This window comes from Montipora capricornis, chromosome 6 (genome assembly GCF_036669925.1).
Source record: "Montipora capricornis isolate CH-2021 chromosome 6, ASM3666992v2, whole genome shotgun sequence".
NCBI classification, from domain to species: Eukaryota; Metazoa; Cnidaria; class Anthozoa; order Scleractinia; family Acroporidae; genus Montipora; species Montipora capricornis.
In genome coordinates this window covers 72,688,300-72,716,143 of record NC_090888.1, presented here as the reverse complement: position 1 = coordinate 72,716,143, position 27,844 = coordinate 72,688,300, and the positions used below count along the sequence as shown (strand labels likewise).

Sequence of the window (27,844 nt, the reverse complement as noted above, 5' to 3'; positions counted from 1 at the left end):
TCCACTGAGCTTTACGGGAATGACAACGACAACACAAGGTCAAAAATTCTGACAATGAAGAAGGAAGGAAAAAAAAAAAAGCAAATGAACGGGAAAATTCGCCAAGACCTCTAAACCCCGAGGCGGATCAGAGGAGGCAGTGTGGCCCAGTGGTTAGGGTGCTTGCCTTGAGATCCGGAGATCCCGGGCTCAAGACCCGCTCTGACCACTCGTTGAATTTGATCCTGGTAGTCCCTGGTTCAACTTCCCAGCCGCACTTGTAAATAGACAACTGGTTTGCCTCCGGCCAGTTGGGATTCTTAACAGTTGTTGTTGTTGTGTTCTGTTGTTTCGTTGATTGTTTCATTGGTCCTGAAAAGCCCCTATGGGGTGCGGTCAATTAAGTATGTATTGTATTGTATTGTAACACTGTGCAATATTTTCCCAAAACTTTATTTCTGAAAATAAAAAGTATGCCATTTCAAATTGAGAAAATACATTTCTAATCTAGCGGAAAATGTTTCCTTCTACGAGCCCTATGTACAGAATCGATCTTAGCTTGAGAATAATCAGACTTGAGATCCGAATGTAATTCAGGATTACGATGTCTGTGCTACACCTAAGTTGCAGTCAGCTCTTCCGTAGCCTCGTTCTCAGTCTCCTATTGCTCAGTCAAAGGGAAATCTTCGGCCGAAGACCCAGAACACGACTTTGTTTTGAAGCTTGTCATCTAAAAATATTTCGTCGCTCTTTGCCTCTGCAACTGTGACTTAATCTATTAGTCTACATGAGCATGTCCTTGTTTGGTGGGTTAACACGTGGGTGGGGTACTGTAAAATGCTGGGATAACTTCGCGAATGACACTTTTTGACATGACTTCTATCGCAGTAAAAATTGGATACATCTTGCGTTTTTCTATACTTCAAAACGGAGAGGAAGAGGAATTAAATTACAGTTAAAGATGAATTCTTCGTCAAATTTGCGCTAGTTCATCCATTTGGACAATAGCAGTTTTGTCGTTACTCGTATCGACAGCCACCGGAGCAGCTGGCTCAACCACAGGAAAATCAACATATTGATAAAAGATAGACATAACCATAAAGACCAGCATCACCACAAAAAGCATGGCTGCGAAAAAGAAAAACTCTGTTGTCTGGTTGGTAAAGATGTGAGACTCTGCTTCGATGACAACGATGAGGTTGCCAAAGGCCACAGTCATTAGCCAAGCTGCTTGTAGGCAGGACTTCATATTGGCGGGTGCTTGCGAATACGCAAACTCTAGCCCTGAAAGAAATGACGACTCCATTTTTACAAATAAAACACAAAAAGACTGTCTTTTCTGAGCGAAAAATTTACCAAAGAGCAGCGCTGGCAATAGGTGGAAAATAGCCCCCTGAGAGGACATGTGCTTACGGGTACTTAATATTCCACCGATAACTTAAGGCTGGTTTTCACTAGCGACGGAGTCGGAGTCGGAGTCGTAACCAGAATACCGATTCCGCTTATGACTCCGTGGCTTACGATCCAGTAAAAACTGCATAAACCAATCACAATGCTCGATTTCAAGCATTGTGATTGGTTGGTTCTTTCGCTTCTGCTTCCGACTCCGACAATCTATAGTTTTCACTGGATCATAAGCGACGGAGTCATAAGCGGAGTCGGAAGAAAATGGGAACGGTCTGATTCTTTCGACTCTGATTTTGTCGAGCTTATGACTCCACTTACGACTCCGATCTTTGATTTTCACTAGGTCATAAGCACTCTTACGACTCCGACTCCGTCGCTGGTGAAAACCAGCCTTTAACAGTGTGTGATTGCGTCGCGGTGAGCAAGTAGAGAACAGATCGCTATGATTGTATTCAGCTTCATTCGTTTCCGGACCATTGTTTTGGGCTGAAGAAAACAGCCAGTTCAAGGGAGAAAAAAACAGACACTCGTTGGAGACGTCAGCCTTCGAGAATATCCGTTTTTTTGGCTCATGGATGACAATGTTCTTTTCACGAGTTGGTTCCGATGTGGGACTCCTTGTGTTAAAATAAATTACAGCTGTAACTGAAAATATCTTTCCCTTCCTCTATTAAGTTTGCGGCGGTGGTCTGTCGTTTATGACACTTTTATGTGAAATTTGATACCACAGTCGTACAAAACCGAAGAATGACGTAATATTAGGTGCGGTTACACTAGACCTCTTGCCCATGGGGAACCTTGGGGTTACGGCTGGGGTTGGGTTTACCCTGGGTTATGATCGACTCTCCATTTGCGGTTACACACTTGTAAATTACCCAAGGGGAAGGTAAGCGTTGGCCTGTTTTGGTGGGAAACTTACCTTTAAGATAAGACAAGATGAGATTTATTAGTTTTTCCACTAAATGGTTTTTGAAAAACTAATTACAATACAAAATACATTAAAATTAAGGATCTAAAAAAAAAAGTAAACATCGAAGATCTACATCTGAACGACAAACTTTTCTTTGGCTTATTTTCGGTAATTGTCACGATCGGCGCTTCTCTTAAACTGTCCACCTCAATTAAGTTCAGCGATTCATCGCTTCATTTTAAAAAGGCAACAAAGACGTCGACTTCAGTTACGCTTTCTCTAGTCCTTGCAACTCTCCAATTTATAATTTAGAAGTCGACTTGCTGCTGGCCAGAAAAGGCGTGCTTGGGTATTTCCACGTCCGCAGTTATTTACACAGTTCATCACAGCATGTATTTTCCTCGCGTTCGGCAATCTTGTGATTGGTTGAGCCGCTTTGGGGTTTTGTTAACTATAAGACTTACATATGGAACTGTCATGGGCAATTCTTTTGTTCTTTTTGACGTATCCATGGAAATTTCCCACAGGAAATTTTCCTTTGGGCAGATCGGTCACACATAAAAAATTGCTTCCCCGTAGGAAAAAGCCACTTACCCAAGGGCAAAATGGCTAGTGTAACCGCAGCTATTATGCCACGCGAGCCCCGAGCCTTTGCCAGCACGTGCTCAAAAAAGAAGCTTTTCATTCGCTGTTTCGAGCTTCCGTTAACTTCTAAGGCCCGTTTCAAACGTCGAAATTTACATGTGACGAATCCAATGCAAATGAGAAAAATAAAAATAAAGTTCGACGTTTGAAACGGGCCTAATACAACACTTAAATTCAGTGATTAAAAAGGACATACGTAAAGGAGTTGTTTAGTGGTTCACGAGAAAATCGTGAGAGTATCGGCTATCGTTTAATCTGTGTACACACTTCCAGACAATTAACTGTTGTCAATAGACCATATTCGTGTCCTCAGTATTGGACTTGAACTAGATTGCAACGGAGGCTAATGCGGGGGAATATTTAAGAAATACAGGGCCTTTATCGAAAATGTTGCCTGTTGTCAATTTTTTCCGATCAACAAGACGAAACTTCTGAAGAAAGGAAGGGAAATTGGAATTATAATCTTCATATCCTAACGAATGATTTTTCTGGATCTCCAACCTGCCATATTGTGGACACGGCCCGTGTAAATTACCCCCAAAAAGGCAATAATTTTATTCTTACGTTGTTGTTTACATTACCAAGCAAGGAAGAGATAACTTTGATTTGCAACAAAACCAAATGCTTATTCAAAATTTGGGAGGACAAACAAAGAGTATTACGGTATTTTCCGAAGTGGCCTAAAAAGGGCCTCGTCTCGTGCAGATATCATTCCAGAAATAACTCCTAATTCTTTGTACTCGTTTCGTTACCGTTCTCAATCAGTGACCATAATGTTGGTTAACGAGACATAAATACTTACCCGTTATTGAGAATAGAATTTCCCCACTTGTTATGACAAAATACTGTGGAATCTGATAAAACATGGACACGTTCCTAGCTGGCAGATCTTCATACAGAGTGACTTTAGCACTGTCCTTATTGACGTCGTTTCTTTTTTGCACCAAAGCAGTATAAACTCCACCATTTCGAACAACAACATCGCTAGATACATAAACCTTGCTGGAACTTCTTCCTTGTACTTTCAGTGAATAATGGTCCGATGAAATGATAGTGCATTTTGGTTGGCCCAAAGGTTCAACATTTTCTTGTTTTCTGTCATTGTTCAGAAAAACATCAAACGCTTTGTCATCTGCAGACAATGGTAGAATGACAGTGCACAGTTTTGATTTGCCGGGCGGAGGTGGTATAACATCTTGTTTCACTGTGTTCTCAAATACACGATTTCCGATGCTGTAAACCACTAAGTTGTACCATTGCTTTTCTTCCAGGTACAGAGAACTTTCAAACTTCTTTCCAGAAGTATTATAACAGTTTGCAGACAGCGGTGTTATAAGAAGGGATGTATTCGATGTCGCTGACAAATGCTGCTCTGCAGATTTCTCATTAGAATGAACTGTTACGCTCTTGTTCGCTACGGTTATTGATGCAGGACAATCCAAAGCGTTGATCACTTGTACATTGACATGACCAGACGGTGGAGCATTTTTGATGACTTCTTCACTCTGAAAAAAAAAATCATAGATAAATAAAAAATTACTTACTAATCCACAAAAAGCACTTTTCAAATGTCACTGTACAGACGAGCTCAACTGATAAGGTGTCTAGTAGTATTTCCACACTTGTCTCACTGTCTGGGATGAAAAATCGCCAAGAATTGTTAACACCTGACTAGAAAGATCAAGTAAAACACAGTGTGAACGCGATTTAACAAAAAGCAGATAGACTGCTACGTATTGAGTTCCGTTTTCTATGCATTTTACAGAAAGTAATATCGCTGGTACAACTAAGGACTTTCCTACAAAGAGGTTCCTTGAATTGCAATTCAACTGTACTTTCCACCGGTGACTCGGTTGGTTGAGCATCGGTATCGGGCTCCCGTTCGAGAGGTTGCGGGTTCAAACCCCTGTCGGATCAACACTCAGGATCTTAACAAACCCACAAACTATTCGAAAAGAGTAGGGGATTAGGTCCCCGATGTGGTGGTTCCCAAGCAGAAGTGGCCGGCTTGGCGTGATGTCTCTTAAAAAAGGCTTATGGTGTATGAGGCCTCCAGTACAGGTATCTATGGGATATGCTCGTGCTGATAGTATGTCCGCAAACGAGTGAGAGATACCGTCAGCACTCAAGGATAAAACTCATAGCCCTGCATCGTAAAATAATTATCCTCTATTTATTTCCAAGCAGGCATTGCTAACTAACTTGTGCAAAAAACGTTTAGTTCGAATAACACAACTTAATAAATCCGTGCTTGAAACAATTTGGATCTTACCTGAATTTTCATTTGAAGAAAACCAGCAAAAACAAAAGCCACTGAAGCAAGAAACATGCCTACACACATTCTTTTAAGTGGTTTTGGCCTCTTTAGCAATGGATACACCACGACCTCAAACAATGGAATCAGCAGGATGATAAACAGAGCATTCAAGGCTTGCATCTGATCAGGTTTGATGGTCCCAAGTAAACCTTTTATGCAAATGAAAGAAACGATGCTTAATTAATATAAAACATGACAAACTGAAAGCATTAAAGTGATAATAATAATGACCTTTTTTAAGTGTGTAGTCTTCTAGTGCTGGAACAATAATTGGGGACAATGCAAATCAACTAACTAAAATTACTTAAATGAAAATCAAATCAAATGTTGGTTTTTGAGGAGAGGGGAAAGCCGGCCGGTGTACCGGGAGAAAAACCTCTCGGTGCAGAGTACGCAGAGAACCAACAAACTCAAAAGGCAACCACATATGACGCAGAGTCTTGGAAGAACCCAGAACACATTGGTGGACTGGTAAGCGAGTGTTCTGACGCAACTGCTGTGCCAGCCCTGCTACTTACATGTATAATTGTGATTGGAGGAATGCTAAATGAAATCACTCGCATGAGAGTCTGAGCCCAGATACCTGCTTCAGGACAAGTGAGAAGAGGCTTGTGGGTTTATGGACTCTAAAAGCTCTTAAAGGTCTGAATTAAAAGGGTTATGTCACGCAAAATGATGAAATTTCATGACAACCAAAACACCCAAAAAGTAGAATCAATGAAACATTGCAATAACCACTTACAACTGTTGAACAACATAAAAGAAATCCAAAAAAAGGAAAGAGAAGCATGGATGAACACAAATGGACAAGATGAAAATGGACTACATTGGGTAATCTTGAAAAAAGTCGGAACAATGTTTTTCACGTACTGTTTATGGCAAATCGCCTGGATAAAGGTCGTTTGTGCTCAGAATCACCTTGTCTGTGATGTAACGATAATTTTATCAGTAAAAGAATGAACTCCACATTATCATTTTCGAGTTTTAAACTCATGATTAACTAAAGATCTCCCCTACCTAAGGACCCCCAAAAAACATGATATAACCCTTTTTTTAAGGCTGACATTTATACTAACCATGGCACTTCAGTCCACAACCTGACTTTTGTTTCTGCTTAAAAATAGAAGAGCCACATTAGTGGCCCCAGGAACCTCCCATTGATCTGTCACAATGTCAGGACTTTCGAAATAAATTATGCTTTAATACAATACAATACAGTGTATTCTTAACTGACCACTACCCAAAGGGGCTTTCCAGAGCCAACGAAACATGATGAGCAGAACGACAGAACAGAACAAAATCCCAACTGGCCATATGCAAACAAGTTGGCCATTTACAAGTACAGCCGAGAAATTGAACCAGGGACTACCAGGATCAAATTCAATCTGTGGTCTTGAACCCGGGATCTAGGGATCTCAAAGCACGCACCCTAACCACTTGCCGTCTCACTGCCTCGTCTTTTCCCTGAAACACTCACAAATGAATGCGTGATTTCACTTGTCATTGGTGCAGTTAAAACTTATCTGCACTTACCAGCATCGCCATCCATTTGCCCTGCTTGTAAAACCCAACGAGACCCTTGCTGATCAAACAAAGTCCAAAACACAGGAAGAGGAACAAACATTAAAAGCACTTTGCATAGTGCTTTGATATCCTGAATAAGTTGTGGATCATAATCATCACCAGCCCAGTCCAACCAGTGTGCCTTCTTCTCTCCCTTGATGACAAAAATATATTTATTATTGTGATGATGTTTGAAGTGTTAACTGCAAAAAGATATTTGTAGATGTAAATGTAATGTGTTAATTCCCTCTTGAGCTCAGGGTAGTTCAATCACGTTTCTAGAGAACCACACCCATGAACTTGAAACCATAGTAAGCTTAACAAATTGAAAGTGGTTCAGCATTGTCTGCACTCTTATCGACAATGATATTCATAATCACAGTGGTCAAAATTTGTTGTGGACTCACTCAGCTGTGCCTTGTGAGTCCACAATAAATTTTCACCACTGTGATGACAAATATCTTTGTTGATAAGAGTACAGACAACACTGAACCACTTTTGATTCGTTTTTGTACCACAATATTTAATGCCAAAGAAAGTTTTTATTTTCAGAGAGAGACTAAAATCGTGACACAAAGAAAGAGCAAGCGCTGCCTATAACTTTTCTCGCTATATGATTGGTTTATTTCCCAAAATGGGCATTCCTGATTGGCCATTACATTGCGTGACAAATTGACGCAAGCATGACACATACAGTGTTGTCTGGAATCTTATCGACAATGGCAAATTAGCCAATCAGATTGCGAGATTACAAGCATTGTGGTATTTAAAAAATGTTGTATTTTCAGTTCTCTTGCTTGTGTATAGTGTTTTCCCGTGTGTAATACCCGGTAATTGGATTTATATATTTGTGCTTAAGTTCTGTTTAGTATAGATTACAATGTTTTGAGTTGGTTAATAATGCTAAAATGTAAATTGTGGGCGAAATTTATATAATTATACTCTTTTAAGCCCATTCACTGATGGATGAGTTCACTGGTGGTATTTGAGCTGCATGATAAAGATGATGATGATGATGATGATGACAACAATAAAGGTGATAAGAATGACAAGGAACATGATATGAAGGGATATGATATGTTACAATGAAATATTCATTGTTCTGAGAGATTCACTGACAATATATTACTTATTGTGTAGTGAAGTGAAGTGAAGTGAGTATATTAGTCTCTCCCCTCGGGGCTTTTTAGGTCTAATTTACAATGCTTTGTGGGGGACTTAAGCCAGATTGCTTGTTACACAGTTTACAAAATTATTATTTTAGGAAGTGGACGATGCCCCTGTCCAGATAGGTCAGACCACAACACCGGGGACTACGTCCCCTACTCTTATTGAATAGTGAGTGAGTTCTTTAACGTCCCATACTATTTAATTTCCAACAAGGGCTATGAGACGGGACCTCTGGTTTTAAGTCCTTATCCCAGAAGACTTGAAAGTCTAACCATGTGCAGATTTAATTGCAAAGGCAGCACTTTCTCCTCAGTTATTTTAAGACTCTGAGTGTTGGTCTAGCCAGAGTCGAACTCAAAACGTCCAGCATGACAACTCGATGCTCAACCAACTGAGCCACTGGTGCGCGGTGTTAATCTATATTCTCCTTAAACATCTCTACCATGATTTAGTCTAGACATCCGTGGTTCCCAAAGTCCTTGCTGGACCATACACATTAATAATATTTTTCTGCCAACTTTCACCAATATCTGCTGCACTAGTGGAGCAGCTATACATGTAGGGCTGGCACAATACAATCCAATACAATACAATGCATACTTAATTGCCCGCTCCTCATAGGGGCTTTTCAAGGCCAATGAAACACAACAAAATGACAGAACAGAACAACAACAACAACAACAACTGTTAAGAATCCCGACTGGCCGGAGGCAAACCAGCCGGATATCTACAAGTGCAGCTGGGAAGTTGAACCAGGGACTACCAGGATCAAATTCAACGAGTGGTCAGAGCGGGTCTTGAACCCGGGATCCCGGGATCTCGGGATCTCAAGGCAAGCACCCTAACCACTGGGCCACACTGCAGAGTGCTAAGAGCAGTTGCCTCCATCAATGTGGCTCTGAGGTTCAGTTTCCAGACTTGGTTTCAAATGTGAGTTGAGTTTGATGGTTCCATACTCATCTCTGCTGCAAAAGCTTTTTCTCCAGGTACTCAGAGTGTTTTCCCCTCTCCTCAAAAACCAAAGTTTGGTTTGATTTTCGTTAATTTGAGTTGATTTCAATTTATAATGTCCCAAATTAGCCCTTTGAGTGCCAAACCAGTTGCTGCCTTGTAAACCGGCAAACATTTTGGATTTTTATTAGGAAAATTAGCTTGTATTGTCATCTTCTCGGTTACTCTCATCACTTACCTCGCTACCATTACTATCATATTTTTTATTTCATGACTTTTTCCTGAACCATCGCCACCATATTCAGAAAAACTTTCATTGCTTTCTCCTTTGAAATTCGATCAACATCAGCAGAAATCTCATTCAAAGCCTCATAGACCGAATGTGCACGAAATACCGTTGTGTAACATAGTCACGAAATGTATGCATGTGCATCCAATGCCATGTTTAGACATGAATTATGCATGAAGAAAAACATGGAAAAACACCGCTGTGTATCATATCACGAAATGTATGTTGCAGTCTAAGTCTTGGTCAGCGGACTTAACTGTGCTTCACATTCTTACCCGAACAACTGGGCTGTAGATGAAACATAGGACTTGAGGACGTATACCGGTATATACATGTACGTCTTTGGTTGCTGAGCCACATGTGCAAGGACGTATATATACAAGATGTATGTCCTTGGCACTCAAAGGGTTCGTGCCCCTGAGTGCTCAGATTGACTAGACACTTAAAATATTATATTTACAAGGCTAAACATTTTCAAAAAGTAAAAGACCGAACATTTTCGGCATTTATCTTCAGGTTAGCCCTAACCCTGAAGATAGCTTAGTACCGAAAACGTTTGGTCTTTTACCGGTACTTTTTAAAATTTTCAGGCTTGTAAATACTAGTAGTCATAATAAATAAACTTCATCAAAGTTCATCATATCTGAAGTTCTACCAGTTAGTGCTCTAATAATTCTCCTCACCTTAGTTGTAATTTTCCTTTTCAGAGCATGGGTTATTGCCTTCATAACCTGCCACACTATATTACCAGTTTGTGGAACTCTCTTGTACTTGTGACGACCAAGCCAGAACAAAGCAATTGCAAGTATCATCAAAAGTGCAGGAACACCAAATGCCAAAGGATAACAGTCATCTTGAAAACATGTCACATCTCCTGCAGTAAGGACAAAAAAAAACATGAACTAATAAGCATGTCGCTTCCTGACAACCTTTCAGGCCTGACAAGAGGGGGTCCTTGTTCTCTTGTTCCCTTTAAAAGTTTGCTTGTTCCTTTGTTCCCAAATTATTTCCAAACTTCTCACCTTTTTGATCCCTAAAGTGGTGTAATTTATCATCCTTTGTTCCCCAAGATATTTTGTCTTTGTTCTCCTGTTCCCTAGTTCAAATTAGCCATGTTCCCCAATACCCCTGACAGGGTCGCACCTTTGTAGTAATACACGTAAACAAGGTTACAGATTAACTTATTTCTACTTTAAATTAATCCTAATATTAATTTTATCCACGCTGGCTGTGAAGCAAGCTCCACTATTCCAGCAAATAAAAGAACAAAATGTGTAACTTATTAGTGAGTTGCCTCTAACAGGCCAGTCAAGCCCATGACAGTTTTGGATTGTCTGCCAACAAGCTACAGGAGACCCATAAAAGCAACACCATCAAAATAATTAGAAAGTTAGGTGTATCAGCTCCAATTGTAACTTACTATCAACAATGGTATTAAAGGGAGCTTCTACATGTAAACCATTCTTGAGCCTGGCTCATTGCCTCTAGTACCGGTATTTAGTAATTTTGTTTTTTGGTTGGTTATCAAGTTAATCACATTGTAACTCATCAGAGTTGATACATGATTCAAGCTAGGTGCAAGTGACCATTTCCTGCCTTTTGTCACTAAATCCAAAAATAGTTGGTTCTTCTTATGTTATATTAAATAAGAATATTTCTTCATAGCCATTATCTTAAGTATATAAATATTATTAGTGTGTGGTGTTAATCAGCCTGTATTGTTGTACTAGCCTAAGGTTAAATCTATCTACAGGACACCTGATCCTTCATAGGCCCATGGTTTTTTCAGGTTTCCTTTCCATTTAATTTTTTCTTGTATCGGTATTATAATATTTTGTACACCAATAATTTTATGTTTTGTAATCGTTGTTTGAAGTATATGATATGGCGAACAGTAAAATAAATAAATAAAACAAACTGCAAGGAACTTTAAATGTTGAACGAGGCATGTTTGTAATGATAAAAATAAGAATGCTGCTATTTTGAGATTTTGATGCCCACCTTACCTCTAAGAGCAGGTGTTACTAACATGGAAATCAAACTCCCAGCATTTATGGCAAAGTAGAACACAGAGAAAAAGCTCTGGAGCAAATGAGTTTGGTCAGCTGTGAACTGATCTCCTCCAAATGCAGAAACACATGGCTTGATACCACCAGTGCCCAATGCAATCAGGAACAAACCAATTATTGGACCAACGGCTTTGTTGTGACCAATAGGAGGAATGGATGTAATCGATACAATCAAGTTGCCAGTACAATAGACCATGGAGACATACAAGATCGTCCTGAAAACCAAAACCAAAGATGACATTTTATAATAAATTATATAACATAACAATAATAATTGATTTCCAATGGACCAATCACACCATGGTTTCACCATTCAAAAAGTCATTGCCAAATTTACCGAAAAAGGTTCTCCCTTTTCATCCTGCTACCATCATTCTGGAATGACGTGCATTTGCAAACATTTAATTTTATCTGTTACTCTAAATTCCGATAGATTGATATAAATTATGACAGGAAATTGGAATATTTATTTCAGCACCAATCTCTTCGATAAAGAAGAATGAGTGTTCTTTTCATACAACTTTTAACTTCTTAATTTTTAGTGCTGCATGTAAGAATCAAATGGTTTGAACTCATCCGCAGGATGCATAAAGTAAGATCGTCGGCTGGGTTAAAGTATTCCTGAGAAGAACTGTTGTTGGTTGAACGTTGACTGACACTTCAACAACTTGAGCAGACATCATTCTTTAATAGAAGCATGTGCTGTCAGTGACCCGTATAAAATACTCTGGTCTTTCATCTGAGTGGTCAGTAAAAACATGATGTTATTGGTCTGTTTCTAAAGTTAGCTGTGATGAACTCTTGCTAGACAGGAAAACTGTAATTGGTGCATATCATCTTGATCTGTAGGAGGTCTGAAGCGCTGTCATTATTTTATTGTTCATCTGCTGTATTGGTTCATAAATAAGTCATTTGCATTCCACCTGCAGTAGTAGTTTGCAAAAGTTCAATCAGTGTAGTTTGTTTTATTTTTAGTAAACCAGATTTCTAGAGTGGGTCATTGGTAAGTTTAATAGTTTGTACAGTAGGTTATACATTTTAATAGTGGAGTCCCCGTCAAGCTTGTGGTTCATCAGTAAGTGGTGTTCACAAAATTAATGTTGTTGTGGTCACCGTTTTTAGTCACCTGTTCTTGTTCAGTTAGTCGTGCTATCAAATTCCAACTGGTCTCTCGCTTGATGACGTCCTTGTAGCACAACAGCAGTTGACCCACGTGACAGACGCCCTTCAGCAGTTCTCCGTAAAGGATTTCTCTTGGCAGGCGGTCAGGCTCCATGCATGGCCGAGCCATTGAAGGCGTCGCTGAATGAGCAGTGATGGCATGCTCAGTGAGCCAGCGCGCTACAGGACCTCGGTGTTGGTGTCAACAGGTCATTGCCCCACACTCGCTTGTTGAGTTTGGCCATGACAGCAGAGCTGCTTTGGCAATCCTAGAACTTGACACGGTGGAGCCCAAGTAGGTGAACGTGTGCACAACCTCCAGCTCCGCTTTGTCAATGGTGATGACTGGGGGGGACCTTGCGCCAGAATGTTGGTCTTCCTGAGGCTGATCGTTAGCCCGAACTTCTTGCAGGCGTGAGACAGCTTGTCTACCAGATGTTGGAGGCCCTCCTCGCTGTGGGATGTTAAAGCAGTGTCCTCTGCAAACAGCAGCTCCCGTATGAGCACCACGTAAGCTTTGGTTTTGACGCGGAGTCTGGCGATTTTGAAGAGTTTGCCGTCTGATCTCGTCCAGACGTAGACACCTTCTGTACAGTCTACAAAGGCATACCGGAGAAGCATCGAGAAGAAAATCCCGAACAGGGTTGGAGCAAGGACACAGCCCTGCTTTACTCCAATGCTGACTGGGAAGCCATTGGAGGTGGCCCTATCAAAGCAGACCGTACTCTGCATGTCCTGGTGAAAGAAGGCGATGATTGCCAGGAGCTTTGGAGGGCAGCCAATCTTCTGGAGGATTTTGACGAGCTCATTTCTGCTCACCACGTCAAAAGCTTTGGTGAGGTCCACGAAGGTGAGAAACAATGGCTGCTGCTCCTCTCAACACTTCTCCTGCAGATGATGGAGGGAGAAATCGTGTCCACTGTGGAACTCCCGGCTTTGAAGCCACACTGTGACTCGGAGTAGACTTGCGAAGCAAGCCTCTGCAGGCGGGTCAAGGTGACCCAAGCGAAGACTTTGGCAACGATGCTCATAAGAGAGATGCCCCGATAGTTGTTGCAGTCACTACGGTCACCCTTGTTCTTGTACAGGGTGACTATGCTGGCATCTCTCATGTCTTGGGGGATCTGACCTTGCCCCCAGCACAGTCAGAGGAGCTCATGAAGCAGTTGCAGGATGGTTTACTTCCCATGCTTCAAAACTTCCGGTGGGATACCATCCTTCCCTGCTGCCTTGCCACAGGCGAGACCGTTGATGGCTATGCTGAGCTCTTCCAATGTCGGCGTGTTGTCAAGCTCCTCTATGACTGGAAACCCAGGCAGGACATTGAGGGCAGTGTCTGTGACAATGTTCTGGGTCAAGCAGAGCTCGAGATAATGCTCCACCCAACGCTGCAGCTGCATGCTCTGATCAGTGATGACCTTGCCAGTCTTTGATTTGAGCAGACCTGTTTTGACACTCGTAGGGCTGGTGGCAGTTTTGATGCCCTCATACACCCCCTTTGCATGGCCACAGTCCGCTGCTAACTGGACTCGTTGGCACAGCAGCGGGCGGTCTGCTGGGCCTTGCTCCTAGCTGTGTCGCGTGTGCTTGGGGAAGGATTCTGCTTGTGAGCCAGCATCGCTTTCCTCTCGGCCTCCGTGACTGGCTGCATTTCTTCCCAGCAAGCCTCGAACCAGTCAGCATTCTTGTGTTCTTTCTTGCCGAATGTAGCCATGGCTGAGTCGTAGATGGCATCACAGAGATGAGACCATTTGGCACCCGGGTTGCTGATTGTTGGTTGCGTAGCAAGTTTCTCCTGGAGGCTGTCAGCGAAGCTCTGAGCCTTAACACTGTCGGAAGTGCCACAGGTGTTGATGTGAGGGTGACCTTTGGTCTTGGTGTGGTGGATCTTTCTGGGCTTCAGCCTGATCTTGCTTGCAACGAGCGAGTGGTCCGTGTCACAGTCAGCACTGTGATAGCTTTTTGTGTGGAGGACACTGCTGAGGTCCGCTCTCCTAGTGATGACGAGGTCTACCTGGTGCCAGGGGTGGGACTGAGTGTGTCTCCAAGACACTCTGTGCAGCTCCTTACACTTAAAGTAGCTGTTGGTGATGCAGAGGCTGTAGTGACAGCAGAGTTCAAGCAACCTCTGCCTGTTCTCTGTCATCCTGCTGACACCGAAGTGGCCAAGGCAGGTAGGCCATGCTTGCCAGTCGGTCCCAATGTGAGCGTTGAAATCGCCTAGCAAATAATTATATGCCTTCGGAATTTGTTTCCTGCAGAGCCTCATAGAATTGATCCTTGGCTTCTAGGGTGGAGGTCAGAGTCGGGGCGTAGGCAGATATGGTGTTCACAAAGCCTGCCGACGTTTTCATGCTATGGGCAAGAATTCTCGATGACCCTCCAGACGGGGTTTCTGTGGTGGCAATCAGTGAGGTCCTCACGGCAAAACCTATGCTGTACTGCCTCAGCTCGTACTGGGAAAGGCCTTGCCAGAAGAAGGTCTAGTTTCCATACACTGTAAGTGACCCACTGTCGGCCAGCCGGGTTTCCTGGAGACAGGCAATGTTATTGTTGAGTCGTGCCAACTCCTTGTTGATGATGGCGGTCTTGCAGGAGTCGTCCCCATGAAGCTGCGAGAGCTTCTCCCACCGTCTGACGACACCCCTGGCGCTCCTTCTTACACCAACCAGTCAGAGCTTACAACTTCGTCACGTGTTGTGCCGGAGTCGTGTGACACCGCTGGAGTGCCCTCTCCAGTTTGCGCTAAGGGCTGGAACTGGCCATGGTCACTGGCTGGGTCCAAGGGAAAGGAGTTTTTCAGAGTTCTGGTCAGAGTTTTTCTGTCCTTGTGTGGGCCCATTTCCATCAGTAGGGCTAACGCTCACATGGTTCATATGGGATATAAATCTAGCACTTCACCTTACACTCTATTCAGTTAACTCTGTTTAAAATATAAGTGCTACACGGCCAACGTTTCTATAAACGTAACCTTTCCTTGTACAATACAACTTGGGGCTAGTTCCACTGCAGAAGCTGCTGGAAGGAAGTGCTGGGCACCTGCCATCCGCCTTAGGGGCTCCACTCCGGATTTGTCCTCGAGGTTTACTCCTGAAACCTTCCTGAGATCAGGGATAGCCGCAAGGCAGCAGAGGATTGAAATCAGGGTTTACCTTCCCCTAGATGGGCTGCCTTCACAGGCTATTAGAGCCCTATCTACCCTGGGCAACTGGTTTTAAGGCACCAGTGGCTTCGCCTTCGCCCCTTCTCCTGTCGGTGGTGCCAGTTCTGCCACGCGGAGGCCAGAAGTTGGATTTAGCGGACAGAGGCTCTAAGAGTCGCACGCCATGGGGAGCATTTTGAGAGGTTGTGAGAGCCCAGCCTCACAACCCACTCCCCGGCTTATAACAGCCTTATAACAGGCTTACACTCTTACATATTATATAAATTGTGTTTACATTGGCTAATGGCAATTTTTGTGTTCATTTTTTAAGATACCCCCCTTGAGAGTGTTTATATATTTTTCAAACACCCCCCTTTTTACCTCTAAGGTTTTGTGAACAAATCCCTAAAGAAGCACCTGGCCAATATTAATCACAGTCTACCTGCCCGGTAACTTCATGACAGACCAGAAGACCAATAACAACATGCTTCTGCTGCTCTACTGACCAATCATGTCAAAGATTAGAGTACTTATACAACTCAGTCTGACACAACACATATTGCTTGATCTGACATTGATCGAGTTTTGTATGAATGGTTTCTATTAGTTTTCCTCTGCAAAATTTTTAGTTTTAGCCATCCAGAATTTTTACCAACCACTGTTTATTTGTTTTAAAAAATAATAATGTGATGTTAATTTTCAAAACAGCCTTTAAACTGAGCAGAACTTGGTAAACATCTCTTAAATCAGTCTATTATTGACATAATTAACTTACGAGTATAGTTTGTTTTTCTTGTTTTGAAGCTTGTTTCGAAAATAAACGCATATATAAAATTAAACTGTGGTGTTTGGAGTAAATATCAAGTTACACTGACCTGTATTTTCCCAGCCAGCCGTCAGCTAGCATTGCTCCAAACAAAGGTGTAAAATAACATAGCATAGAAAAGCTATGGAAGATTGCAGTAGCTTTATTATCCGTAAAGTCCAACATTCTGGTCAGGTACAGGATCAAGATAGCCTTCATACCGTAGTACGAAAATCGCTCACAAAATTCATTCCCCACGATGTAATAAATACTTGACGGAAAGTTGTTCTTGCAGAGAAGGAATTTTCTGACGCGGCCCCAGAACTTTCCGCTTATTTTGGTAATCACAGTCGTGTTTCCTGGCGATTCCACGGCATCGTTATTTGGCAAAGGACAACTAAAAATCTCCGAACCTGTCCAGCTTTGCTGGCTTCCCCGTCTGTTGACCGGTGAAGAAGAATTTTGATCAGACATTGCAAAACTCATCCATAAGATTTCAGATGACTTGGATCAAAACGGCACCCGTCCCTTGGGTACCTCCCTTGTTCTGGCTCCGGAAGTAGCGGACACTTCATGATGATATGAATGACAAAGCTACATAATTATCATATCACGCCGGGTCCACGTAGGAACGTAACCGTATTACGAAGTTCACTTTGGTTCTTCTTGATAGATAGTGAGAAATGGCAAGCAGAGTATTACGGAGAGGATTAGACTATCTAAAAAGTAAAGAATTTCGGGAGTATTTATGCAGGCAAGTAAATTGCGAGGCAATCGATTGCGTTAAGATTTACAGTACATGTACATGCACATTATAAGAGCACTGATGAGCGATGAATTGAGGTAATAAAAGTTCTTACAAGTGTTTTTTTCTATTTGACAGCACGGTAAGTTTTTCTTCTCCACCATGTTGAATCCAATCGAATTATTAGTTGATCTCTTGGACAAATGGTTGCCTGAACTAATGTTTCCTCTCCAATTTGCTTTCTCTCGTGGAACATTTCCAGCATTTCTGGGGACCAGGTGAGTTAAATTCCATTTTGTCTCGTACGATCGTAGTCAAAACACGCACAAGTAATAATGCCAATTGGTTCGAAAATACTCAGTTGCCAATGAAATTTGTGACAACTTAAAGCATACTCAGAACCTTTCTCGCATATTACTTTAATTATAGAACAGCTCTTTTGCGTTTTACATATTAACGCCAGCAGAAGCATGCATGAATATTCATTTATCCTAATATCTACGAGCACTACTTCTCACAAGTTGTCCTTCTATCCTAGAACTATCATACAATGAATGGAACTCTTTCCCTGTCAAGGTTTTTTCCCAGTTCGTACATTTCTTCTCCACGTTTCTCTTGGCCGGCCTCGCCTCCTTTTACCTTCAGGTCCCCACGTTAGTGCAGTCCTCGAGATGTTACTAGGACTAGTCCTCAATATGTGTCCTATCCATCGCCATCTTCTCACTCGTATAAGGGCTGATACCGGCGTACTCCCTGTTGCTTCGTAAAGCTCTATGTTGCTAAGATGGTTAGGCCAGAATCTCCTCAGTACTCTCCTAGTGACTGTACTAGGAGTTAAATAAATTACCGGTATGTGCACAAATAAAATTAAATGTCAATAAAAACATAGCTGCAATAAAAATAAGTAAAGATCTACTAAGTACAATATTAATTCTCTGTTTTCCAACTCCCCATAGTACCCTTTGCTTGCCCCCCAGATTTCGCATCAACTATTGTTTTCAAATGCGCGTGGGGACACTGCATATACCCAAGAGAATTTGCAAACAAAGGTTTATGCAAAATTAGGGGGGCAACAAAGTGTATTATGGGGAATTCGAAAATAGAGAATAATTATCATAGACCACTTTCATAAATGACAACCACTTTTATATTCCTTTGCTGTATGTAATTAGACCTACTGCCCTCATTTTGAAACAAGCATTCTTTTGAAATGTCAAATCCCATGGGAATGTTCAGTCCAACTTCCCTGAACTACCAATAGGGAGTTTAAGCAAGGACAATGGTAACGTTAATGAGAACGTCACTCCAAAACATACGTTGAACGTAGCACTATTCATTTCATGATTTCAAGTGAAGCTATGATCCTTGCAGTTATGAGCACAATTTTTGCAATTGTGTGTAGAAGCCTGAAAATTTCAGGACTTCAACGAGGTTTGAACCCGTGACGTCGTGATACCGGTGCAACGCTCTAACCAACTGAGCTATGAAGCCACTGATGTTGGGAGCTGATCATTTGTGAGTTAAAATGTTCCCGTGAGGAATAAATCAATGATGAAATGACATATGAAATGGAACATATATGAACTGTGTATATGAAATCAAGTGAAGCTATGATCCTCACAGTTATGAAAGCAATTTTTTTCAATTGCGTAGAGAAGCCTGAAAAATTCAGGGCTTCAACGGGGTTTGAATGTGTGACCTCGCGATACCGGTGCGATGCTCTAACCAACTGAGCTATGAAGCTACTGATGTTGGGAGCTGGTAGTTTGTGGGTTCTAATGCGAGGATCATAGCCTCACTTGATTTCATATCCGCAGTTCATATATGATCCATTTCATATATCATTTCATCATTGATTTATTCCTCACGAGATCATTAAAACATTAGTAGGGAATATGAACTAAATTTCTTTGTGGATACCAGTAACTTTTTAAAATTTATAGGAATGCCTTGCTCTTTATAATGCTTTAATCTGTTAAAATTGTGATTGTTTTTTCCAATTTTAGTTGCAAACTGGGGGCTGCCCTTAGCTGCCATGTCTGATATGAAGAGGGATCCTGAATTCATTAGTGGTAAAATGACGACAGGTATCTCCTTCAAAGAGTGTTTTTAATTATTATAAACAGTGGCAATAAATTAGTGCATAATTGACTGAATGCAAAAATGGCGGCCAACAAATTATTCAAATTATTGTCAAATTATTGTCTTTGTGTTAATTAGCCTAACTAGCCTCAGTCACATGCGTAAAATTGAAAGAATTTGGGCTGTAAAACGAGGCTAGTTAGGCCAATTAACACAAAGACAAAAGAATAATATGTTGGCGGCCATTTTTGCATTTGGTCAATTGGCATAGCAACTTCAAAGAAATTGCCTTTAATAAATGGGTTTTTTGTGTTGTGCAACGTACATGCCTTTCCAATATTACAAACTAGAATATTACAAACTAGAGCTTGCTGTTTCTTACAGCACAGACTGCAAAAACGACGAGCAGGAAAGCCAACCATGTTAAGTGTAGCTATCTGTGGGTTCTGATAACTTGGTCTGGTAAATTGGCTAACCCTAGCTTACATCACATCTGAGAGATACAGCAATAGATGTTGTTGCGTAGCTGATTTGTTCCCACAACAGTGAATCCCCTCATTGGTTTGTTTGATGCGGCCCATAATAAATTATTATGACATCCAAGATAAAAACTTTTTTTATGCCAAAAGCCTCTGAATAGGAAAATATGGCCAAGCTTGTGCAGTCAGAGGGTAATTACATTGCAATGGCACTGCCCAAGGTTGACAGATGACCACTATTCAAATTAGTGTACAACATCAACTGAACAGCAGTACTGGTAATTTAGTATTTACATTCATCCATAGAACAAATACAGAGCGTCAATCAATCGATCAAACAATGACTATTATTAAGTTGTCATCAGTTCTTACCTTGCCAGAGACTACAACCTTTTAATAATTCCCACCCACCCTTTTTCCCAACCATTTATATTTTCCTTATTAATTTTTATATTTCTGTCCTTGTTACCTCAACAGTTTTCATCTATTTCCCTCCCGCTTGTCATATGTATTCTCATGACCAAAATTCCTAAAATGTTTTCCTGAAGTTATGTATCCCTAAAATGTATTCCTAAAACGTAAGTTTAAAATCTATCTTTAGTTGCTACCTAAATAGTAATTCCTCATAGACCCTTGTGTTACAATGTCTGCAAGATTTAACTTCTTAATTTGATTTTTAAGAGCATTTACCGCTAACTGATTCGGCCATTTTAATTATTGATTTACTAATCTTTGACTAGATAAATGGCCCCATATTACATACCTTACCTCAAAATGTGGTAAGAACAAAAAAGTCAATTGTGCGTCTGCCCTCTGATAGATCATAGGTAAGAACCAATTAAAATGCGAGAATAACTTGGGTTATTATATAAACAAGAAGATGTTTCGCAACATAGTACACATTCCAAAGCAGTCCTTGTTGATTCACTGATGACTATAGACACAAAATCACCTGATCAATCTGGTCTTAATTAATCTGGAACTTTCATCGGGATATGTATGGGAATGAACGATACAATAACAACACTATTAACAACTTACAACTTTCTTTCTTGAATGTCATGATTAAATTTTTTTGTTTTGCACGAGTAAAGGGGTAGCAAAGTAGTCACCCGAGTGACATAATTCAAGAATTACGTTATCCACTGCTATCTTTAGTATGGTGGTTATTTCCCTACCAATGTCGACACATTCCATGGATGACGTAATGCCTTTTTATATTTTCACTACTCGTTTCAAATCAAGTGCTTCAATAACACAAAAAGGAAATATATTTTGCTCTAAATAAAGAGTGGAAATATTCATAAAATTTTAAGTACTCTAATGTTTTGACAGCTTTTGGCGAACAAACATCTTAGGTTGCATGATTGTAAGTCCCACTGACTCTATGGCTGAGTGGAAGTTTGGGTCAGCTCGCCGACAAAACAAATCAAGAACTTTGAGATCTTATCAATGCACTTTGAAAATTTATGTTTTCTTACCACTAAAATCGCAACGTAGTACACATTCCAAAGCAGTCCTTGTTGATTCACTGATGACTATAGACACAAAATCACCTGATCAATCTGTAGCACAACAATTAACAAGAACAACTGCATGCAAACGTATTGCTCTTTCACTTATAGCCGAGGTGAAATCTCCTATTGCACCATCAGTCATAGCTGTTGTAAAATCTCCGATAACATAATAGTCTTAGCTTTCTTTCTTAAAAGTCATGATTACATGTTTCAATAACACACACAAAAAAAACTATTTTGTTCTTCATAAAATTTTAAGTACATTAACGTTTTTACAGCTTTTTGGCGAATAAACATCATAAGTTGCGTGACTGGAAGTCCCACTGACTATGTGGCCGAGTGGAAGTTTGCTTCAGCTTGCCGACAAAACGAAAAAAAAAAAGGACTAAATTACATGCAGACCAAGGAGGTGGTGGAGGAGTTGTGTGAAGAGGTGGAAATGGTGAGAGGTTTCTGTTATTTGGGGGATAGGGTGAATGCAAGTGGTGGCTGCGAGGCAGCTGTGACAGCAAGAGCAAGAATTGGCTGGGTAAAGTTCAGGGAATGTGGAGAGTTGCTGAACTCAAAAATGTTCTCGCTGAAGATGAAAGGAATGGTTTATCGGAGTTGTGTAAGAGTGGCGATGTTATGTGGGAGTGAGGCATGGCGTCTGAGGGAAATGAGATAGCAATTTTGAGAAGGACTGAGAGCAATGTGTGGTGCAAAACTGATGGAGACAAAGAGGACAGAGGACCTGATGGAGATGTTGGGATTCAAGGAAACAGTGGTTCAGATGGCAAAGGCAAATGGAGTGAGAAAAGCGTTGGAGTTCGAACTGAAGGGCAAGAGGAAGTGAGGACAACCAAAGAAGACATGGAAGACGCAAGTGGAGAAGGAGAGCAAGAGCGTTGGTTTGGAGAAAAGGACGCCATGAATTGAGCGAGATGGAGAGTAGGAGTTAGAAAGATTGCTGACAAAGTGGGGTAATTCCGGCCACCCCCGTTTACGGGGATAAACCTGGATCAAAATTGGATTGATGATGATGATGGTGAGAGTGTTTGAGAGTGTTTTACCTGGAATTCACTGAAACACTCGTAGATTCAATTGGCCACTTTCAAAAATACCATAATATTCTTGAGAACTTGAGTGAATTGTGAATAAATGTCAGAACTCGAGTAACCACGTAGACGCGTTACTGGCTGCACCGTGTAGCTACAATGTAAAAATGCGGGGTATTCTGCAAGTACAGCTACTCTGTTTTAATTTATTCCAAATTCACTCAAATTCTCTGGAAGGTGGTTACGCGTCTACTTGAGTCGTTTATTCATAATTCATTCAAGTTCTCTGGAAGGTGGCTACGTATCTATGCAGCTACTCCATTGTAATTTATTCATAATTCACCCAAATTTTCAGAAAGGTGGCCACGCATCTATGCAGCTACTCCATTGTAATTTGTTCATAATTCACTCAATTTTTCTGGAAGATGTCTACGTGGCTACTTGAGTTGTCATTTATTCATAATTCAGTCAAGCTGTCTGGAAGGTGGCTATGCCTCTGCGCAGCTACTACATTGTAATTGAATCATAATTTAGCGAAGTTACTTGAGCCGTAATAACTGTTGATAAGCACTACAATAACTGAAAGCTAACCAGTTTGAAATCAATGCCTATAGGCCTAATAACTGTAGATAAGAGAGCAATAGTCCGAGACGGAGTTCTTTATATCAATATTCAGACATGGCTACAAGACTTTGTGGTCAAATTTCACAGCTCAGTTCTGTTTTCTTTGTCTCACAAGTCTCAAGGGAGATTTCTAACAAAATAATATTCAAATTTAACCATAAAACGTTCGTAGCCATGTGTGAATATTGATATATTGAACGCATTTCTAACAAAATAATATTCAAATTTAACCATAAAACGTTCGTAGCCATGTGTGAATATTGATATATTGAACGCATTTCTGCACAGCCATTTGTAAGAGCTACACAGAATAGCTATCGTTGCAGGGTATTCTGCAATTTAGTTGTCATATTGAGCAACAATGTCATGATTCCAGCCTTTTTCTCCGCCTTTTTTTGTTTTTATTAATACCCAGTATCTCTACCATTATATTAAAGAAAATTAAATTTTGTTGTCCGTGAGAAAAAGTGATTGATAAAGTAATTGATAGTAAGTTTTACTAATTAATTTTATTACCGGTATAATTGTTTTGTAGCTCTTTGCATCTACTCAGTCTTATTTATGAGGTTTGCGTGGAGAGTTCAACCAAGAAATATGCTACTGTTTGCTTGTCACTTCTCAAATGAAGTCTGTCAACTGGTTCAGTTAGGAAGATTCGTTAAATACAAGTAAGTAACGTTTAGTTCCTCATCAAGGAATAATAATAATAATAATAATAATTTAATAATAATAATAATAATAATAATAATAATAATGAATACTTTTTGTCTAGTGGCTTTCTGTAATAATGATCAAAGCGCTTAACGCTGCACATAAAAGCATAAATGAGTGAAACCTCAAAAAAAGCTTTTAATTAAAAGTAAAAAATAACCTGGCAGAAAAGTTTGAAAGCAATATAAAACAGTCAAAACATGCAGTTAGTCTGTTCCTGATAAATTAATGGTACAGTTTATCTCTTTGCCAACAAATGTGTCTGAAGCATCTTCTTGAAACCCTAACCCTGAAAACCACTTGTGTGACTGAAAGCTTTTAATAAAAGATTATTATTTCTTGATGAGGTCAATGTGATATCTGGAATAATCATGAATACATGGCTAGTGGAATCCTCAGAAGCTGATTCCACTTGAGGAGATCTCATCTTCACAGATATAACTGAAACTTGTTATTAAGCAAGATTGTCCGGGTGAGAGTAGTCCTGAGATGGACTGTTGTTAGCAACATTGACAGATGTTTGGACAACCTGAACCAAAGTCATCCTCAGAGTTTTAAAATGTTTTTTGTTGTCAGTGTGTTGCATTTGCACTCTGGTCTTTTACCTGATTGGTCACTAGAAACATGGTGTTTTTGGCGGCAGGTACAAAACGCAGGTCACAGGTCACAGGTCACAGGTCACAGGGCACAGGTCATTATTTAATCTATACAGAAAGTATCCTAAACATTCATAAAAGCTAACCTTAGGCCTTATTAGTCCTAATTGGGCCTTTTTAGGCCTAATTAGGCCTAATTAGGCCTAAAGAAAAGTATCCTAAATATTCATAAACGCTAATTTTAGGCCTAATTAGGCCTAAAGAAAAGTTTTTAGGCCTAAGGTTAGCTTTTATGAATGTTTTAATAGGATACTTCCTGTATAGGCAAAACAATGACCTGTGATCTGTGACCTGTGACCTGCGTTTTGTACCTGCCGGTGTTTTTGGTCTGTCTAGTCAGCTGTTGCTGCTGGCTGGGAAAACGTTGATAAGTGCATTTTGATTTTTAGAAGGTCAGAATCTCTGTTGTTGTTTGGCTGTTCTGTTGGTTTCATCAATAAGTTGTTTTTATGGTTCCATTGGTAGATGGCAATGGTTTAGAGGTGTTTGTGTTATTGTCTAATCAAAATTAAATTTTTATGATCATTGCTATCAATTTGCTAAATTGTTATTGAAACTGATGGCTGTATTCTGATAGTTGTTTATAACGACACTCCAAGGAGACATTCTGGGTTTAAATTATTTTTTCAAACAAGCAGTGAAGGTGATTTACTGCAGCACATCTACTAGTATACATTCCAACACCCATGCAATGTGGGTAGAAAAACCATAGAACACAAATAACATAAAGAGATTTGTGGAACCGCAAGCAATGAATCACAGGGCTTACACGTTTTAATTGGCAGCTAAATGTGATCTACATGTACACAATAATGGCATTCAATAAATTATTTGCCTTAATCAACTCAGATGGTAACTTAATTTTAAAATACTTTCTTTACATCTAAAATTTTTTTTAGCAAGAAAACCCAATAGTTAAGTGTTAGTTAAGTGTAAAATTAACTATTAATGGTGATCTTTTTAGGATGGAGGGTGGCGCCAAGTCACGTCCGAGTGTAGAAGTCTACCCTTCAAGTTAACATTCCAGCTACAGCTTCATTCCACTGGAAATAGTATTATTTGGCTGTATCAATCATTGTGTGATAAATATTTAAAATCAAGGGGACAATTATTTGGTGAAGTTTAATGGACCGGTTTCTCCGTATGGTATTGACCAAAAGTGCAGGTTTCAACTTAGAGTGACTGGTTTATGAACTGAAAATAGTACAAGCTTCAAACAACTCAGCCAAGCCCTGTTGGTTTTTAAACCATGGTTCTTTTATATAAATGACCCAGTTAAGCTAGGGATTAACTTAGGTTTTAATAGGCTGTTGAAAGTCAGTATTATATTTTCACACTTTTTGATGAACTGTGTTATAGAGCGGTTTTCAATTGAGTGTCGAAAGCAATTAGCGAATTGCTTAGGTTTTGCATTTACTTCACTCAGTGATTGGTTCAAAGTTCTCGCGCCATTTTTTCAACCAATCAGAAGTGAAACCAAAACCAATCGTGGCTCGTGCGTGCACATTTTCCCGCGCTTTGTGTCGGCTACGTGTAATTACTTCGAGTTTTGATTGGTCTACCGGATTGTCTCCGTCCTTTTTGATTGGCCAAAGTAATTACTTTGGTTTTGGTTTAATGACACTCAATTGAAACTCGCTCTATCAAAATTTAGAATTTTAGGGGAATAATTATGGTAAGTGTAATAGCATGCAAGACATTTTGTCACTAAAACTAAGTTGTCATTATGAAATTACGTGTTTAGGGGAATTTTAAATATCAATACTTATTTGCTCCTGAATAATTCTTATTGTTCCTCGTTATATACTAACTGTAAATGTGTGGTAATAATGAGACTTCAAGTTCAAGGCCCTTAACAGAAGTCACTCAAGTTACAAAACTGCAATACACCTTGTGCATTCTTTTCAGATACACATATCTCGTTTATGACATCAGTTTCACTTATGCCAGCTGTTGACTCAGAAACAGTATTTCACAAGGCATATTTTGTCTTAATGCCAGCTGTATTTAAAGTTTTGGAAGTAAAAGAGGGAAACTAGTGTAATCATAACGTATACTGTTCCATATGGTCGTCAATGGTGAGCTCAGTTCTACTTTTGCTGATCTGTCTTATATTCAATTTTTTAAAGGTATCATAATGCGTGTATTTGTAATATTATGTTATCCTTATTGCCGTAATATCTGCACAGGCTGTGTTGTAAAACAAGGAAATCTTAGCTTAACTTAGTAGTCGGCTATTTAATTACTCAGTTTGTACTCGTGTGTCAATTTGAAAGGAATTTTATTAAGAAAATTTGAAATTGTATCTAAGACTGAAGTAATCAATGAGGCAATAGTGGACACGTAAAAAAAAGGAAGTATTAAATGAGGCAATGGTGAAAAAATATATATATAAAAAGAAGTAATCAGTGGGGCAATGGTGGAAAAATGAAAAAAAAAAAAACACTGGAGGGAAGAAAACTACTGAATACCGTTTTGATGCTACACTAGTTATGCAGGGTAAAATATAAGGTCCTTTTCTATTAAAGCTAACTGATGACTCACCCACGGATTTTGAGTTTAGTGTGTGTGTCCAAGAGGCTTTAATTGGTCTAACGTCCCCGGCATTCACCCCAACGCAAACGTCTTAAAACTGAGTGTCTTAATGACCCGTCAGATAAAATTACTTCTGACTGCAATTGTTCTAATTTGGCATCGTTCGCTCAGAAGCTCTTCCAGCCAGACCAATGCCAGCCGAGATAGACCATGACACTGGAGACTCCACGCCCTACTCTTCGCGAACAGTAATTGGGTTCTGTAACGTTGTTCCAATGATTTTGTGCAGTTTTACCAATTACTAGCCCTTACTTTCTATGGAATTTAGCGTTAAAACAGAAATTGCTTTTGAACAACACAACTCAAAGCTTCGTGACAAGAAATGTCTCTTAAGGATTAGGGTTAGGGTAGGGTTAGGGTTAGGGTTAGGGTACACAATAAAAGTTACAAACAACAGATATATTTTGAACAAGTTTTCAAGTTTTATTTATTTGTTTACAGCAAACAGTTTAAGTTATTACTAGGCTGGCTTGCAAATAGCGAAAAGCTAATCCTGGCAAGCCAGACTGTACACAGAATTATTTAGACAATTTTCTTTTAAAGAAAAATTATTATTACATACAACAACAACATGTAAACATTACTCTTCGGGCTTTCAAATATTTAGAAAGTAGAAGAATTTAGGAGGGAAGGAAAAGAAAGCAGTTTAGGTAAAAGAATAATATGTAAAGAGGAAAACAACAGACTAAACTTAACTTCAGTTGGAAATTTAATTTTTCATCTTGTTAATTAAGGTATCTGTGTCGGCATAGGAGTTTTCAGTTTCTAGAATTTCAATTACTTTTGTTCGGATAGTTTTTTAAAAACAATTTCTGGATACGTGTTTGAGACTAGTTGGTATCCCATTCCAGATTTTAACACAAACACGTGAAAAGGCCTGACTTTGAACGTTAAGTGCGGATTGTTTGGTAAAAAAATGCTCAGATGTCGATGAGCATCTGCTGTAAGAATGAACATTTTATGTTTCGCTTGATTTGGTTGCCAGTTCCC

At 40.0% G+C, this 27,844-nt stretch overlaps 2 protein-coding genes across 4 annotated transcripts; one reads left to right on the top strand and one right to left on the bottom strand.

The window, feature by feature from the left end:
* Positions 1–414: 414 nt before the first annotated feature.
* On the bottom strand, positions 415–16,957 carry LOC138054470 (solute carrier family 15 member 2-like). Its single transcript, XM_068900916.1, has 7 exons — positions 16,479–16,957; positions 11,238–11,515; positions 9,915–10,105; positions 6,792–6,975; positions 5,214–5,407; positions 3,744–4,446; positions 415–1,263 (listed from the first exon to the last, which is right to left on the bottom strand). The coding sequence occupies exons 1-7, from the start codon at positions 16,892–16,894 to the stop codon at positions 953–955; spliced, it is 2,277 nt and encodes a 758-aa protein (XP_068757017.1). The 5' UTR covers positions 16,895–16,957; the 3' UTR covers positions 415–952.
* A 38-nt stretch (positions 16,958–16,995) lies between these two features.
* Positions 16,996–26,657, top strand: LOC138054471 (mitochondrial pyruvate carrier 1-like). 3 transcript variants are annotated; one of them, XM_068900919.1, is made up of 5 exons: positions 17,020–17,166; positions 17,416–17,431; positions 19,160–19,240; positions 23,428–23,560; positions 25,224–26,657. In XM_068900919.1, exons 1-5 carry the CDS (start codon positions 17,092–17,094, stop codon positions 25,276–25,278), a joined length of 360 nt encoding a protein of 119 aa, XP_068757020.1. In that variant the 5' UTR covers positions 17,020–17,091; the 3' UTR covers positions 25,279–26,657. The 3 variants fall into 3 exon arrangements, with proteins under 3 accessions (XP_068757018.1, XP_068757019.1, XP_068757020.1); XM_068900917.1 differs by lacking the exon at positions 17,416–17,431 and having other exon boundaries at positions 16,996–17,178; XM_068900918.1 differs by lacking the exon at positions 17,416–17,431 and having other exon boundaries at positions 17,016–17,166.
* Positions 26,658–27,844: the final 1,187 nt, after the last annotated feature.

Coding starts and splice junctions, on each gene's coding strand:
- LOC138054470 (XM_068900916.1), bottom strand. CDS start 16,894: ATGAGTTTTGCAATGTCTGATCAAAATTCTTCTTCACCGGTCAACAGA. Junction 6,976..9,914: donor AAAGGAAAATTACAACTAAG/GTGAGGAGAATT, acceptor TTTGTCATCAAG/GGAGAGAAGAAGGCACACTG. Junction 1,264..3,743: donor AATTCTATTCTCAATAACGG/GTAAGTATTTAT, acceptor CATTTCTTTCAG/GGCTAGAGTTTGCGTATTCG.
- LOC138054471 (XM_068900919.1), top strand. CDS start 17,092: ATGGCAAGCAGAGTATTACGGAGAGGATTAGACTATCTAAAAAGTAAA. Junction 19,241..23,427: donor TAGTGGTAAAATGACGACAG/GTATCTCCTTCA, acceptor ATTGTTTTGTAG/CTCTTTGCATCTACTCAGTC. Junction 23,561..25,223: donor GGAAGATTCGTTAAATACAA/GTAAGTAACGTT, acceptor TGATCTTTTTAG/GATGGAGGGTGGCGCCAAGT.